General features: G+C 41.1%; 2 protein-coding genes across 2 annotated transcripts; both read right to left on the bottom strand.

The window, feature by feature from the left end:
* Positions 1-928: 928 nt before the first annotated feature.
* Positions 929-4,908, bottom strand: cacybp (calcyclin binding protein). Its single transcript, XM_040170977.2, has 6 exons — positions 4,717-4,908; positions 3,572-3,782; positions 3,371-3,467; positions 3,182-3,281; positions 2,416-2,510; positions 929-1,982 (listed from the first exon to the last, which is right to left on the bottom strand). The coding sequence occupies exons 1-6, from the start codon at positions 4,732-4,734 to the stop codon at positions 1,820-1,822; spliced, it is 684 nt and encodes a 227-aa protein (XP_040026911.1). The 5' UTR covers positions 4,735-4,908; the 3' UTR covers positions 929-1,819.
* Positions 4,909-5,367: 459 nt separating this feature from the next.
* mrps14 (mitochondrial ribosomal protein S14) lies at positions 5,368-7,679 on the bottom strand. Its single transcript, XM_040170979.2, has 3 exons — positions 7,391-7,679; positions 6,102-6,266; positions 5,368-5,883 (listed from the first exon to the last, which is right to left on the bottom strand). Exons 1-3 carry the CDS (start codon positions 7,457-7,459, stop codon positions 5,701-5,703), a joined length of 417 nt encoding a protein of 138 aa, XP_040026913.1. The 5' UTR covers positions 7,460-7,679; the 3' UTR covers positions 5,368-5,700.
* Positions 7,680-16,693: the final 9,014 nt, after the last annotated feature.

The raw sequence follows: 16,693 nt of genomic DNA, 5'->3' as shown, positions 1-16,693 counted from the left end.
GGGCGGGGCGGGGGAGAGGTGGCGCACTGGCGGAGAAAGTCCAGACGACCTGGTCAGATAAAATCTGTACAAGTGGATAATGGGCACCAATAAAATAAAAAGAAAGAAAGATCAAAACAATAAACGTATCTGGAAAATGGAATAAAAAGCGGAAGAAGAAACAAGATGCCATTGATTCTTATTCTGTCCCTCGTGTAGCTGCCTGGAGGCCAATGCCACGCTGTAACCCGGGGGGGGGCTATCGATGCTCGTCACTTTTAACAGAGACAATGATCAGTGTTGCCCAGATGGAGCGCCATCACTTTATTAAGGACGTATAGAATGTTTCATTTCGTTCATCGTGACGGAGCTCGTGCACGTGAGTCATACATTTCTTAGGATTGAGATAACCTCTGCGCACTCACCACGTGATGTACACATGTTGAAAATGAATTCTCAAAAATGTGGCGAAGTCATACAATTTAGAAAAAAACGCTCAAGCGAAACAATTCGTTTATTATTTTCTGCCGAAATCCCCGGAATGCTACAAAATAAAAGCACGCATTTCCCATAAATCTTGGGTTGGATTTACGCCGCATGCGCGCGCGTGACACCTCGTGTCCACCATGTGATCTGAACGTCGGAGCTGCCACCTGGCGGACAAAATCTGGAGCTCTGCAGAACGAGGATTGTATTCATTCTCCAGAACCCTTTATTCACCGTTCTCCCGCCATTAACCCCAAAACTGATGACCTAAGAGACCGTGTTTGTCTCTTGAACATCGCACAGAAAGTCGCCCCCGTCTTGAAATAAGACACAAAGTCATATTTAAATTGTGCCAACGCAAATTGTACGTCTTCAAGACAAAATGGGAGCATGAATACTGAAACAAACAAGTCTGATAGGTTTAAACACTGAAAAGCAGAAGATGAACCGAGGCAAGGCAGACTCAAATCAAGATTTATATTTGGGAGAACTTCATGAACAACCTGAGAGCGGGCAACAATACATGTAAAACAGAAGCAGAGGTAAAAATAATCGGCAGAATTGAAACACACATTATAGAAATTCACCAATGCTGGAGGGAAAGAGGCAATTGGAACAGTGCTACTGGAAATATAGTGGTCAGATGTCAATACAAAGAAAATGCAAAGTGTTTTACAGCATTTCACTATAGAACAGGAATGAGTAAATACATACAGAGCTACGTAGTAATGTCCGTTTAGACACTGGACTGAGGCATGAGCAGGACTCTCTTTGCAGCTGTAACTAGAGCCGTTTGTGGAATGTCAAACTGCTACGAAGAGAGCAAAAGGAGTCTTACTGGTTGTCTTACTTCATGCCGTTGGCAAATGTACACATCTTCAGCTCAGTTCAGCTGCAACAGGACAAAACGAAGATGTGACTTTACAGAACACGTCTGATGTATTTAATCAACAGCAGCCTGTTTTTAACAAGGACTTCCTAACAGACCTAAACTCAAGAGAAACAACTGCATTTTGGTCTTTTAACACAGTCATGTGACATTACTCAACAAAGATAAATGCTGCACTTTTGTTTTTGTCATCAGGTGGACACTGTCCTTATGTTTGTACAGGCGTTCAATAGTATTTATGCATTGCTTTCTGCATTATTTATTTATAAAAGCAGGGCCAGAATTAAACCATCCCAGATTTAGATATTAATCCCCACTATGTATCATGAGCTGTACACTGAAATTCAAGATTTTGTGAGAATATGATTTACATATTGGACTTGTAACATTTAATATGAAAGTCGGGTGAAATGCATCCCTGTCAGCTCTCACTTGTTGAGGCTGAGGACACGCAGCAAGTGGAGTCTAGAGGTCCATCATGTCCTCTCCTCGAATTTTCTTCTCCTGCGACTCTGACCAGGCTTTGTTGATGGTTCTCTTCATCTCGTCATCTCCATCAGAGTAAATCTTCTTTAACATGGTCATCAGACCATCGCTGGGGTCGGCATTCTCCTCAACGCTGGGTTTACTGTTGAGACAATAGGTCAATAACTGTTTGAGTGTTTGTTGTGTACCCGAACAGCTGGGATTCTGTGGTAACTAGTACAGCTGCACAGCGACACCTGCTGCACAGACACGGTACTGCAATCTCGCAACTCGCTGCTTGGAGGGATTGATTGGCCAGAAGTGTATGAGAATACTGGCTTGATTAGTTATAAAGCACATTGGCTTCAGTAGGCATAGGGCACTTCACCGTGTACCAATTCATTCTGTGGAAAATCCCTCCTTTGTGAAATGTACTTCCTTTTCATTTTACTTTATTTTATTACTTGTGCACTGCTGTCTTGTGGTCTATTGTCACACTGTCTACTGTCGCGCACCAACCGCCAAGACAAATTCCTTGTATGTTTGACATATTTTGGTAATAAATGTTTCCTGATTCCTTATTTATCTGAACTTACTCTTTGTCTTTTAACTGCTTTTCCACCGTTGTTAGACAGTCCCACTTCTTCGTTGTCTGCTTCTTGCACATGATCAGGACCATGTCTGTTTTTATCTGTTGATGGGAGGAGAGATGGATAAAACACTGAGCCTGAATCCAGCAGTTAGCAAGGCAAGAGAAAATTTAGCAATGGCACTTAGCCATTGTCACTTAATGAATCAATGTGGACTAAATCAAAGAACTTTACTGGTTGTTTTCCTTGAAGTATCCTCTCTGCCGGTCTGCCCTTTAGTGGTCACAAACTGCTCAATGGACTCCAACCATAATGGAAGGAGTCATCATTTGAATATTTTTGATCCAAACAAAAAAAGGTACCAGACAAAATTGAAGTGTGATAACACACACACTTCAATTTGGAGTGAAAGGATGAAAAGCTGTGGTGGAAATGAAGACGCAAAGATAACATCAAAATCACCGTTTCTGCTTGTCTCACTCAGAAACGCTGGCTAGCCAGTTGACCGCCCCAAAAAACCTCTTTGGATCTACACGATTCACGCGGATGACATATTTTGATTTCACAACAGCAAATTTAGCCGAAAAGCAACAAGTTTGCAGGTATGAAAATGGTTCAAAAGTTAAGAGGAATACTCACTCAAGCTTTAGTAATTGGTTTAAAATAAAGTTATGGCTTCAATTTTGTAACTAACCCGACATATTTAAGGCTTCAACCTTTTGACAGAACAAATCCCACATTAGTGCAATTTGGACGAATAAGCTTTGTTCACCTTTTTATAACTCTCCTTTTCATTGATTGGATATAACAGGTTGAGGATTGTCATCTGATGGTTTTTCCCATCAAGATCCTTCACCAACACAGAAAAAGACCTGCAAAAGGGAGGGTGAGCAAACACAATTAAATTAATGGTATGAGTGGGGTCACATGAATCATGTATATCTGCTAAATATCATCGTACCTTTCTGTAAAGTTGACCTCAACATTTTCTGATGCAATTGTATGCACATCTTTCAATGTAAGGTATATTTTGATGAATTTCTCCGACTGGTCCCAGGCTGCGTAGAAGAGAGAAAAGGTTTTTCAGCGCTTGCAGATATCTAAAAAGCTGTATATTCTTACATATGACTGGCAGTCCTACTATACAACGTCACCACCATACCGTAGTTGTTGATCTTGACTGTGTATGCTGCTTTAGAGGCAGCAGATGGGTCGGCCTCTCTCCTGGCTTGTTTCTCTTTTTGTTGTCGTTTAACTGCGAGCTCCTTCTCCACCGTCTTCTGCTCCCGCTTTAGCACCTCCTGCACTCTTTTTCTTTCTGACTTCTCCAAGAGTGACCCCAGCTCCACAAAATCTGCCTCTAACTGCGCGATCTGTGTTGGAGAAAGAATTAGACCCACTGAGAAAGTAAACTTGCATAAAATGGACTAATTAAAGACCATTTTACAGAACATGTTTTAAACAATGTGTAAAATGTGCTCATTCTCCATTAGTTGATCAACTCATCAGAAGTTCAAAAGAGTAAATATTTCCTTCATAAATGGTTGCACAAGTGTTGCTTGAACGTCGCTTTTTTAAATTTAGAATATTTAGGGTATATTTGTTGTTACTGGTAGGAGCTAACAATTACTTCACTTTTATGGTCAGATCTGGGTATTAATGAACTAGTTTACCTTTTAACAGCTAAAATGAAAAGTAGTGTTTGTTCCAGCCCAACAAAAGTTATTAGTATGTTTTTATCTAATGCAAATCACCCTGTAACTTGGGACAACTGCATTCAAGCTTTCATAATTCAATATTAACCTACCAGAGGAAATATGCATTATTTATTTGTTAGCCTCGTGTTTTCTAGAAGAGCACCGATCACCCGTCACTGCACTTGAGAGATGCCTTGAAAGCACCTCGATGCCGTGGGGGACACATGATTATCTTCCCATGAAGTCAAGTTAGTTATGGTGACGTCACTTTGCCAGAATGTTCGGGTAAACTCCATTCAAAGGCTAGCTTACTGCTAGCTAACGTTAGCTAGCTACAGACACACACAGTCTGATAGGACTAGGAATGTATATTTCTTTGCCAAGAATGCCTTCAATAAACGTTTATTTTGCGGTTAAAATATTAACAATTTCACTTGGTGGTTAGCGTTTTTTTCCTAATTCGCCACAATAACTGACATGAACGTAGCATTGCTTAGGGTAGAACCATGTCACATCTCAGTTCGGCTAATGACGTTAGCTAAATAAATAAATACAAGCCGTTGTTTATTCCTGTTCTATACACTACAAACAATAAAACCGTTCCGTTTACCTGTTCAGTTATATCCATTTGGCCTTGGATAGTTTAATTCACTAAGTACAGAAATGAGTTGAGCGTTAACGTTGCTGGTCTGCTGCAGTACTTCAGCCGTCACCGGATACGGTTCTTCTTCGTTGGGATTCGTGGCGGTTGTCAAGTGGACCCGCGGGCGCACTAGCGCCACGCTGTGGACCAAAGTGTTAGCATCAAATATACAAATAGAAACACATTGCCCTCTAAATGTTCTTTTAGGTAGTTAATTGCATAGCAATATGTTGTTGTTGTGACTTTCGGACTAAACATCGTAACATCAACTCATTTAACTCACTTTACTCTGAAATGGATGATTCAATGTGTATTAGTAGAATATGATGTCTATATTGCCGGTTTAAGGTCCAACATGTAATATTGCAACCTTATTCAGCTTTTCTCATTTCATTAGTATAGATACAATTATTAATCATTAAGTTAAGCTATGAAAAACAACTGCAATGTTTTGGGACGCACAGCTTTGGTTTTAGGGGACTCCTTAGTCAACACCTAAACAGAAAACCCACCCAGTAAAAAATATGGTTTTACTTGACTGTTTTTAGAGCAATAACACGTCTAATCTCTTCATTAACTGCATACAATAATGTAAAACAAAACAGGGGAGACGTTAGATACGTACAACAATATTTATTCATCCATTGAGTTTTCAAGTCACATCAACATTCACTCCTCCGAGAAGTCACGGAATATTTTTCTCTTTAAATATTATGTCTTTAGTTGTTTTCATATTTAGAAGAGCCACGACACAAACAAAGCAAATAATCTGCCAAAGGATTTGATTTATTATCTTATCAGAATATACAGAAAATATGCAGCAGTACTCTCAGGGGATACTTTAAACATTAACACATATTTAAAAAAGGTGATTTGCTGCTTATGACACTAACCACTGACACAGCTTTTTTCTGTATTCCAAGTCGACTGTAGTGTCCAATGGATCCCCAATCACCACCTTGCCCTCAGAATCCCGGACATCTGGTTGTGGTCAGCCAAGTGGCGGAAGACAATTCGGCTCAGTCGCCATCTCCGCTTCACCCCCCGAGGTCTTGATGTCATCACACACCTGTTGCGTATTCTCACAGGACAGCTGTCTCTTGGTAATGCTGCAATTTCTTTATCGGCCACCTCCTGCAAAAATTTTTTGTTAAATGCATAGGAATTCAGTGTTTTGTTTTTTTGTATTTGAAATCATTTGGAACCGCAGTGGATTTGGGTTTTAATGAATTTAATGATTACTACATATTTGATTATGGTAAAAGCTTATACATTATACTGGTGTATTATTGCTCAGTACTAAAAAAATACGGACCGTAAGTGGCATTTTGAAAAGACATATTGCACCGTACCTGAAGCTCTTTGGGCAGGATGGTGTTCTTCCTCAGTGCATTGATCCGTAACCTCTCATCAGCATAGTCAAAAGCCATCTGTCTTCTCTTCACGTCCCTAAGCATCCTCCAGTCGACGTAGTAACTCCTCGCCTGCTCCACCGCCCCCCAACAGCTCCTCAGGGCCTGCAAGTAGCGTTGAAGATGTTTGTATACAAATGTTATTGTGATCACAAAGCTGATCATTTGGATTCATAAACACTGTTATGGACAACGGCCAAGCAAAGAGTCAACGTGGGTTTTTGGACTCACTCAATATCCCCTCGTAACTAGGGTCGCCCCCCCGTTAATCAAATGAAGTACTTATTTCAAAACGTATAAGCAAGCAACTGGTAAATGCAGCATTTTTTCTGGGGCGTTTTCGCAAATCTTTAATGGAGAAACTTAGTTCTACAAAGTTGTCGATTTAAACCAAAGAAACAAAGACAGCGATAGTCTCTAATTGTCATCGGTTTCAACTCACTGTAGCTATCGTGGCAACATATGTAATCAATATCAATGGAGCCAAACAGGTGCACTCATAAATAAATAAATAAATAATAAAATGACTAATATACGATATAAGATGACTCAATACCACTGCCATTAGTTTGTGCATTTGGAAACACTGAACAGTGAAGTCAGATGGCATTCACAATAATCATACTATATCAGCTTGTGTTGTCAGTGGAAAATTCTATATTCTATTAACCCGTTTTAAGTGTTACCGGAAACAGGACTCTGGTTTGAATATTTGATGTAGGATGAACAGTTAAAAAACAAAAACGTTCTCTTATAAAAAACAGAACCCTGTCGTAGCTGCTGATATCGTGTCCCTGTGTTAAAGGTTTTCCCACTCGGACGTGTTTCCCCGTGAACACGTTTCCCTCTCGTCTTTAGGTGCGGACATCTCAAAGCAAACATGTTTTGCAGGTAGTTTGTTAAACTAAAGCAATACAGATGTGCCCAGCGGCGCGATCACATCTGCTTCATTCGCTCACCTTCAACGGACGGACATTTTTACCCTTTTACATGGATCTGTCAGATAGCTCCCTTTGCTATTAGCTATTACGCTAGCAACACAGGTAGGTAACTTATCGTATAATTAACGTCATACAAGGCGTGAAGTTAGCATTAGCTTCGAAACTAACAACAGAAAGCTAGCAGCACTAACGTTAGCTAATACTGAAACGTTTGCTTTCTCAACCTCATACTTGTGTGATAGAGTCGTATTTATAACCCCTGATATTGGATTGCATGTGGTAAGTTACCTGCTTTGGGGCGCAGACAGTAGAATAAAGGGCATTTAAACCTAAACAAGCCACCCTGTGCGCCGCCATATTGACCGAGTCTGTCACACAGAAGCACCGAAGGAGGACGGCGCCACCGGAGAAATGTCGCCGCCTGTCGGGCGGGAGTGGGAAAGGAGAAGCTTATTGTAGAGGAGATCTACTGCGGCACAAAGTGTTTTGCAATGTGGTTATTGATGACTAAATTAAATTTGGTGATCAGATCAGTGATGGCAAACCAACGCGACTCAATTGCATCTTTGACCACAGCGGGAGGAGTTTAGTCGTGCTTGGGACTTGTAGTTTAAGACCCCGGTAATACTACTAACGAACCAGCAGGGAGCAGTGTCGTTCTATGAGCTTCAGGTCATATTGTCTCCAAAGAAGTGTCTAAACATGTGGAGTCAAATCCTATTCTCCAATCCTCTGAAACACCAGACACATCACTTCTCCCCTGAAACCACTAACAATGGAGCTGTATTGAATGAAGGACGTACATGTATGAAACAGTGTACTTATTCACGGGATCAGCAGGGGATGGTTTTACCAGGTTTATTATACAAAATACATTTAACAATTACAGATTCAGGATTCAATTTAAGTTGTTTTAAACAATTCCTATAATTTGGGATGCATTCTTGGATAAATACAAGCACATGACGCACAGCAGGCTTTGCTTCCTCTATAAAGAGTAACATCATGAAGCAGGGTGGAAAATCTGTAAAGGCTTGTGTTAAATGAAAATGACTGATTGCTCCAGTGTAGCTCTTATAATAGAGGTATTTGTAAAACTGATGTTACATATACAGCATCAACTCTTCTTATATGTTCAGGGTTGGTTGGTAACATTGTTTTGATCATTAATGTCAAGCAAGACAAAAAGTGCCTTTTTGGTAAACACAGCATCGCCATTTAACAGCAGCAGTATCTCATCATTCAGCTGTTTTTTGGCCCTCAGTTGGTTTTGGCCTTAAACACCTAAAGTGGCAATACCACCAAGAGGGCAAAACCATTGCCTCTTCCATGCATTTTACCCCCCTGGCAGAGAGATGTAAAAGACGCGAGGACCTGAAAGCTGACCTTCTTTGTTTCCATGCAGTGTACAATGTATGACACGTGCCGAGATTAAAGCTTTGCATTGGTTCGTCAAAATACCGTTTTTACAGAGTTTTAAACAGTCTGCCATCAGATGTTGATTTGAGTTTGTAACTGTTTGAACGTGTGAAGAAGGAGGTGATTAGTGACGTACACTGGCTCATGAATGAAAAGGCTTTTGATCCGCTGTGTGTGGCTGGGATTGCTCTGCGTTAAGGGACCAGTGAAGAGGAAGCACTCAAATAACTTCTTGGACTCTCAGACCGTATGAGTGGATAATACAAATAGAATATCACTTTTTTTTTATCAGCTGGCATCAAAGGAGCATTTGAAAATAAAGGTGTCATGTAGACAGGTGACTTAACAGCAGTGGAGTTAATGCCTCACAGAGGATCAAGACCTCAGCCTGGATCAAAGCAAAGACTTGGGAGATTCGGGGCCAAATCCGCGCAATATAGAACTGAGGTGTTTCTCAGATAAGTGAAGATTACTCATTGGCAATGCAGAAAAGTGGCCTTCTCCATGAAAACAACTGCAGTCAACAATACGGACATGCAGGGTCAAAAATGTGCAACTGAGACAGAGTATATACGACTTGAAGTATCATCTATGTATTTACACTGTATATAATATCTGTAGGCGGCACGGTGGCGTGGTGGTTAGCACTGTCGCCTCACAGCAAGAAGGTCCTGGGTTCGATTCCACCCAGTGGCCTTTCTGTGTGGAGTCTGCATGTTCTCCCCGTGTCTGCGTGGGTTCTCTCCGGGTTCTCCGGCTTCCTCCCACAGTCCAAAGACATGCTCTGGGGATCAGGTTAATTGGTGACTTTAAATTGCCCGTAGATGTGTGAATGTGAGTGTGAATGGTTGTATGTCTCTGTGTAGCCCTGCGATTGGCTGGCGACCAATCCAGGATGTACCCTGTCTATCGCCCGAAGTTGGCTGGGATGGACTCCAGCCCCCCCGCGACCCTGTGTGCAGGATAAGCGGTTTGACAATGGATGGATGGATGGATAATATCTGTATGCATTATTTAAGATTAATGTATATATAATATTCATCCAGTTTGTCTAGTTTCATCTTAGTTCCAGTTATTGTGGATTTTTGTTTTTTTGTTACTGCAATGAATAACTGTTTCGATGTAGTTTTTTTTCGCTGGGAGACAAATAAAGGATTATATTATCTTATTTTATGTAGAAGTTGAAAATACACAATGCGCTATAGTGACCTTATTGTCATCTAATAATGGCGTTAGATGGATGAGACGGGACCTCAGCAATCACCGCCTCTGGTAGTTCGAATAATGAGTGCAGTCATCTCTAGCTGCCAAAACAAAATGCATCTTATCAGCTAAGCCATAAAATCACATCATATCATATAAGTACTGGAAGTTATGAATCTCAAAGAAATGTATCTTATCTTTGCTGCAATGATCTGCACATTTTTAAGTTCATACAAGTCATCTACATACATAACATCAAATATGTTAATACACATTTTCTTACCTTTCTATTAAGCTCATTTGGACAAATGAATTGAATGTATCATAATCAAAGCAGACGTAGTCCCGAATAAACTACAAGTGAGCCAACTCTAGTCTGTTGGATCAATCAAAAAGAAAAGGGTTTGCGCTTTGTTTCTTTTTTTTTTTTTACAATGTTTCTTTACTTTAGCTCACTGAGGACCTATTTCAAACATCTTAGTAACTTAATATCCACAAGGTGTTATGTCTCTACACACCAGTCTATACAAATGCGGTTAAGTGACCAGAGCCCATTTGAAATATTCCACTCTTTCTATAATAATCATTACACAAAGAAAGCATACTCAGATGCCTACGGTACCTGCTGCAGAGAGGGAAAAAAACATTACCGTGAGACGTTTCCTGTATTTCTGTGGGTAAAATATACAACTCTCCCTCTGTCCTCGACAGGTCGTAAACTTCACAAGCGGAGACACAGTTTGCAAGTCTTCAACTGGACCATTGTCTTATTCTGGACGCCTCTCACAAACTCCTTTGCCAACTGAAAAGAAGCAGGCACATGTTACAGTATTTAAAGGTGATTTAATGAAATGATTGACAAAGTGAGCCATTCAGACGAGTTTTTGGAGCATGGAAAAGTCGTGCAGTCATGCAACTGTAATTTAAAGTTGTATATGCGCGCTTCAGGAGGAACTGAGCAGCCAGACTTTCTACGTAACTTCACACACTTGCAGCGTCAGACTTTTGTCCAACATTCAAAACTCTTGGTATTAATTAATTTTTTGGCCTTAAGGGCGCTGAATCAGCAGTCTCTGGCCATTACGACACCTCACTGACACGCCTTTTAGCAATCAGCATCCTTCTGAAGCCGATGCAGCTGATTTAGTGGGAGGTCGTGACCTCTCTGACTGCGGGGCCTCCGCTTTGCAGAGCTCAGGAATGTTTAGCATTCCCTGAGAAGAGAGAGAAAGACAGGGACAAAGAAAGCGTGGACAGATTTTGGGCGTGCGTGCGAGCAGGTAGGTAGACTCGCATCCTTAATGTTCACATCTAATCGCACACAAAACAGGGCAAAACAACGCCTTGGGGTTATGTAACAGTTTGATTAATGGATACTACAGGAGAAATTAATAATATCACAGTCTAGTTAGAGTTTGTATTGTAGTTAAAGGTACCAATTTAACTATTTGTACTTATTTAATAGTCAATAATATCATTATAAAGTAGATTTCAAGTATAAGATGTAGATACATGTACAATATGTTTAATACAAAACTGGTAAGATAATAACCGTTTCAAATATATATACATATATATAAGTACAACCACACCCCAGAGTTCCCCTTTTCTCTGACTGCAATAATGAGACCACTTGATAAATCGATCTGACTTTTAAAGCTTCCATTTATAATGTATGATGCCCCATAAAATGCACAAATAGCAATTCTTCTTATTTTTGACATTTGCAAAATTGTGCCCATCAAACACATTCAATTTTTAAAGCACCAGTGTGGGCAACAGGTGTATGCGCAATTGTTTTGCAGTACTTCCTCGTACTGGCAGATATATGGTAGACTCAGCATTATCCATCACAATATAGTAAGAACTAGAACTGAGTCTTTTGGGTCAAGTAAAAAAGAAATGAGTCCCATCTGCAGATACGCCGCATTCACTCTGCTGAGGGGAATATTTCAGAAAACCAACAACCTTCCTCTCAGATTCAAGAGCTGCTCCCCTAATTGTTTGATGCATAACCTCATAAAGCGGAATCGGTTTGTTTGTCAGCCTGTTTTTCTCCACTTCAGAGAATATGAAGACGCATTTGCAAAACTACAGCCCATACATAAAATACTGTGTGGCGTCATGAAAAGGTGTTGATGTTATTGTCAAGCGGCACAAGAATAAAGAAGATAAGATCTGAACTGAAATGAGTCCAGTGACTTTGGAAGGTAAACAAAGAGAGAGAGAGCCAAGGGAGGGGGGGGGGGGGGGGGTGTAGGCACATCTGGGATTATACTTAGTTGCCGGACCACCAATGCTACCAAGGAAGTGTAGCTTAAATCTTTCTTGACCCGAGCGAATCAGATGAAGGGTAACTCCTGGTGCCGTTTTACGAAGCCCAAGTACATCCTCCTTGTCAGAGTTTGAGGCAGTGTTGATTTATATGATGCCACCTTTTCCACGTTTGGGTTCAAATCGTATGTCCCCCGGCTTCCTGTGGAGACCCTAAACGTCTTGACCACCACTGACTGGGTGTGTTAACTTTTCCTTTACTGTCAATTAAAACGAATAATAAAATAGTCCAAAAATAGTGAATAATACAGGATTTGTTTGAAGTCCACGGAGAGTCACTTCTACCCGAGGAATCTGTTTGTTCATCAGCCGCAAAGGTCGCTGAGCTTCACCTGCTTCAGCTCGTGTGCTTTTAAAAGTCCTGTTAGACCTCGTTTCTCTTCCCTGAGGCAAAAAACAAACCACCCTCCAATCCCTGAGATCAAAAGGCGTGAGCGGCGTCGGGTCGCGTCGGTCGGTGTCCCGCAGGGTCAGGCCTCCCCGCGGCGTCTCCTGACAGGACAACCCAACCCCGAGGACTGGTATCCACATCAGCTCGCGCACTAAGCTCTGTAACAGCTGTTGACAGCAGCTCATCTGTCAGACTCGCCTTGTCTCCTCCAATCAACTCACTCGCTAATGAATAAGAACCCATTCGTCGCCATCACGGTGGCAGGCTCCGTTTCCCTTTTCTCCTTTTGTGTGGCATTTGGACAAAAAGACGTAGGGCACACAGTTGTGAGGCAGATGTGCGCCGCACTCATGACGTCACAGAGTCGAGACCCCTGCCGTTGTTTCGCTTCGCTGTCAGAGCTTTTATGTTGGTCCTTATCGTTGGCTGGCAACCAAATGGAAGCCACGTTAAAGATAATGTTTGGAAATGTGAGAGCAGGATGCGTCGGCCGCTCACGGTAGTCCAACAACATCAGCAGACAATCCCGAGTTGGACGTAAAACATTTCCTGCAACATGTGTTGCCTCTTACCTAGCGGTTGACAAACTAACATAAAACTGTGCATTAAAGACAACTGGAGACCGGGCAACATGTTATAGTTTATTAACATGTGTGCGTGAGTGAGGGCTTTTGTGTGCCCACTAGTTTTTTTTGTATGTGGTACCCATCAAAGGAAGCTACATACACACACACACATACACGGGCTTTAAAAGGAACACACCAAACCTTTCCTTAAATGATTTAGGCTTTATCTACACAGCGTCTTCTAATCTAATCTGCTTTCCATCAAGGTCACACACAAAAACCTCAGAGACATTTCACATGTGCAAACATGAAGCCAGCCTTGTGTTCCTCTGCTGCAATCTGCTTATTTCTACGTAAACAATGAGAAAACATGTTTTAAGTGTTTGGACAAAAATGGAAACACTACGTGCTGTTCTAATGTAGTCTAATAACCCCCAGACAAGCCACACATTTAGTCCGTCTTTAAACATATTTCATGTGTTAGATATCATCAAGTACTATTTGGATGCATCTGTCAGTTGCCATTTTTGCACAAAGCCCATCAGAGTGTAGATCACATCAGCCCTCTCAATCAACAGTTTCCAGATCCACGAGGAAACCCACAATCAGTGAGGTTTATGTTCCCCTACCACAGTTAGCCGTGGGTGATTAAATACACGCCGTGGTTCAAAGAGGGGAGTTAATGGGTTTTTTGTGTATTTATTTGAAACGATCCAATGACGGTTACTGAAAGTGGTTGTAGAGGGCAGAGGCAGATATGCAGTAATTATAATTGCACAATCATTTATCTTGTGGTCGGTAGCCTCAGACACTCGTAAGTGGAGTTTGTGGCTGGAGAGCCCATCTGATACGGGCCAAATGTTGTCATGATGGCTTTGCAGAGTTTTAAACTTAAAGGTGAATTTAAAGGAAAAAAAGTGACATTTGAATGACGTGTGCTGATTGATTTTCTTCCCGAGGGAAAGATGACAGGATCAATATCAGTCTCGCATCTGCACATTAAATATGAAGCCACACACAGGAGATTGTTAGCTTAGCTTAGCATAGGCTAGCTGTTTCCTACTGTTGTGGTTGTAGCTTTATATTTACCATACGGACATTAGAATGTTTTCAATCATTGAATCTAATCTGATAAGTATCAGATATATCAAAATAGAAAATTTACTTTTTCCTCACCCACCACATTGAGTACAATTTCTAATGCAGTTTGCAGAAGTGAAACTTTGTGTTTTGTGTGGCAGGTGCAGATGTTGGAGTCCCTTGCAGTAATTGCAGCTATTTATGAGTAAAACCTTTATTCTTAAGGTTAGGGTTCAAACAGTAAAGCATTCGTTATAAAAGGCACACAGTAATAAATATTGCAGCAGTTGGCTCGGGTAATGACACGTTCAAACTATTGTGTTGATTTTGGCAGGATATTGTTTTCATGAACAATGCTTGCAGGTTCTCAAATGCGGTCCTGACTACAAATATATGAGAGCTTAGCTGGCAGTTAGAACGGGACAATAATAAAGAGCTTCAGCAGGCATAAGAGTGGACTTTAAATCACTTTACTCTATTTAGCAAGCATTCAAACGCAAATCCAAAAGCTGCAGAAGACCACATGGCGGGATTGAAGTTTGAGTTATCTCTGCAGTGCTCACCATTTTATTAGTTCTGGCAAAAATCTGTGCAATTTCCCTACTCTGACGTAACAATGTTGTGTTTGATTTATTAGTCATTTGTGATTTATAGCACATTAATGGATGAAAGTAACTGTAAGATGTTTTGCAGTCTGCATGACTTTGTATTTAATAATCCCTAATCGCCCAATAAAGGAAAGATTGAGTGACATCCTCCACTTTCAATGAAACATTCCAATCCTGGTGATTATATGAAGAACAACCCGGTTTTGGAACGTGAGAAAGATGTGAACCACTTGCCATGACCAATCTTACTAACCAGATCCCAACCTGCCTGCAAAGTAGAAGAGCCAATAGTTTCCACTGGTTTAACTGAGCAGCCCACCATTAATATCCAGACATTTTCCTCAATTTGCGAATTGTAAATCTGTCGGTATCTACCGGTTTTCTGGGAGTGCTCATTCATTGATAGGATTTGTTTTCATGCAGCATGTGACAGCAAGTGTGATGATAAAATAAGGCCTCCGTCGCATAGAGTAAGAGGCTGCTGATACATGGTCAAGGTCTGGACACATCGCTATGAGCAAACCAGATAGAGATCACGGAAGGTTGACCTTCTACCTCTTCTCAGGAAAAAAAAAAACGGGGATAACGAGGGGAAACAGAGTGCAGACATGCATTGCATCAAAGGAAAGTAATATAAAATTCACCCTGCTGTGAGTTCTGTGGGAGCTACTTCACATCTGCTGCTAATATGGGCAATGTTTCCCAACAAGTCATTGTCCCCTGAAGTGTGCTGTGAATGTCATCGCCCCTCATCCAGCTCGTCATAGTAAAAAGACATTCTGGGTAGCGTTTGTATTCACTGACGCTCGGGATTCCTCTCGCTTTGTTAGGAATGATCAACACATTTGTAATGTTGGAATGAGGAAGGGGTGATGGATGGATTAAGGGACGTGGAGGTTGTTGACCGACTACATTTATTTTTTTCCAGTTTCATTCAGGGTAACTATACAGCAGCTACCGTAGGTGTGACTTCACAGAAAGAATAGGAGTACGATTGGTTCATATTTGCAACCAAATAACTAACGTCCAAAGTAAAACGATTTTTTTCATGTACCGGATCGGTAAATGCAGTTGTGGAGGAGTCGTCAGCTGAAATATGAACTTAATCAAAGCTCGCTGACATTTGTGACTGAGTGATGGGGCAGAATGTGTTCGTTTGTGTGTTTGTGTGTTACTGCATTCCTCCGTGCTGGTTGGGAACCGACATTAAATATCTTTCAACACACGTACAACAAGAATATTTTCCAAGATGCCCACGTGTTTCTTTCAGTGAGGCAGTTGACTCTCGGCAGCGCAGCTCCACCGATGCAGCTCGGTCTTCTTGGGTTTCATGAGTGCTAATTGTTTTCCTGTGCTGAGTGCTGTGATATCCTGCAGAGCGTCTCATCGGCAATTTGGGTGAAAAGAAAGACCAAAAAAACAATCATTGTCCAACATGTTGTTCAAACAGCTTCACCTGGCTCCTCGGCTTCAGCTCAACGACACTGGGAACCTCACTTATATATTTATAGACAAATAGCCGCTGTCAGCAGAAGGTAACCCTGACACTTGGAGTGCGTGGTGACGGTCACGTGGCAACAACGGATGTATGTGTTCCGTTGTGTGTTGCACTTGAGTTATTTTAGGTAGAAGGTACTGCAGGTGGGCCGCAAGAGGTAATTTACAATAAAGAAATAAAATGTTTTTAATTTTCAATTTTGAAAAGTTTGAAATGAATATAACATAATCTCAAATGGTGCGCCCTCCTGTAGCATTAAAGTAAATATATATGAGCTCCGGAGAAAATGGTATACAAAACGTACATTGTCGGTTAATACATTTTTAATCGGTTAAATTCTGAAGGTCATTTAATCATCCCTAGTTTATGCTTTGATCAGAGTTATGATTAAAGGTTTGGGTGGGCCGCAAAAGATTTTCAGATTTCAAATTGGGCCGCGGCATTCTTGAGTTTGGGAACCGCTGTTTTAGAGTATAGACGCTCGACATAAAA

This window comes from Gasterosteus aculeatus, chromosome 3, assembly GCF_964276395.1.
Source record: "Gasterosteus aculeatus chromosome 3, fGasAcu3.hap1.1, whole genome shotgun sequence".
NCBI classification, from domain to species: domain Eukaryota; kingdom Metazoa; phylum Chordata; class Actinopteri; order Perciformes; family Gasterosteidae; genus Gasterosteus; species Gasterosteus aculeatus.
This window is presented reverse-complemented; position numbering and strand designations above follow the sequence as displayed.

Coding starts and splice junctions, on each gene's coding strand:
- mrps14 (XM_040170979.2), bottom strand. CDS start 7,459: ATGGCGGCGCACAGGGTGGCTTGTTTAGGTTTAAATGCCCTTTATTCT. Junction 6,267..7,390: donor CTGTCTGCGCCCCAAAGCAG/GTAACTTACCAC, acceptor CGCTACTTGCAG/GCCCTGAGGAGCTGTTGGGG. Junction 5,884..6,101: donor TCCTGCCCAAAGAGCTTCAG/GTACGGTGCAAT, acceptor AAATTTTTGCAG/GAGGTGGCCGATAAAGAAAT.
- cacybp (XM_040170977.2), bottom strand. Junction 2,511..3,181: donor AAAAGGAGAGTTATAAAAAG/GTGAACAAAGCT, acceptor TCCCATCAACAG/ATAAAAACAGACATGGTCCT. Junction 1,983..2,415: donor AAGCAGTTAAAAGACAAAGA/GTAAGTTCAGAT, acceptor TTGTCTCAACAG/TAAACCCAGCGTTGAGGAGA.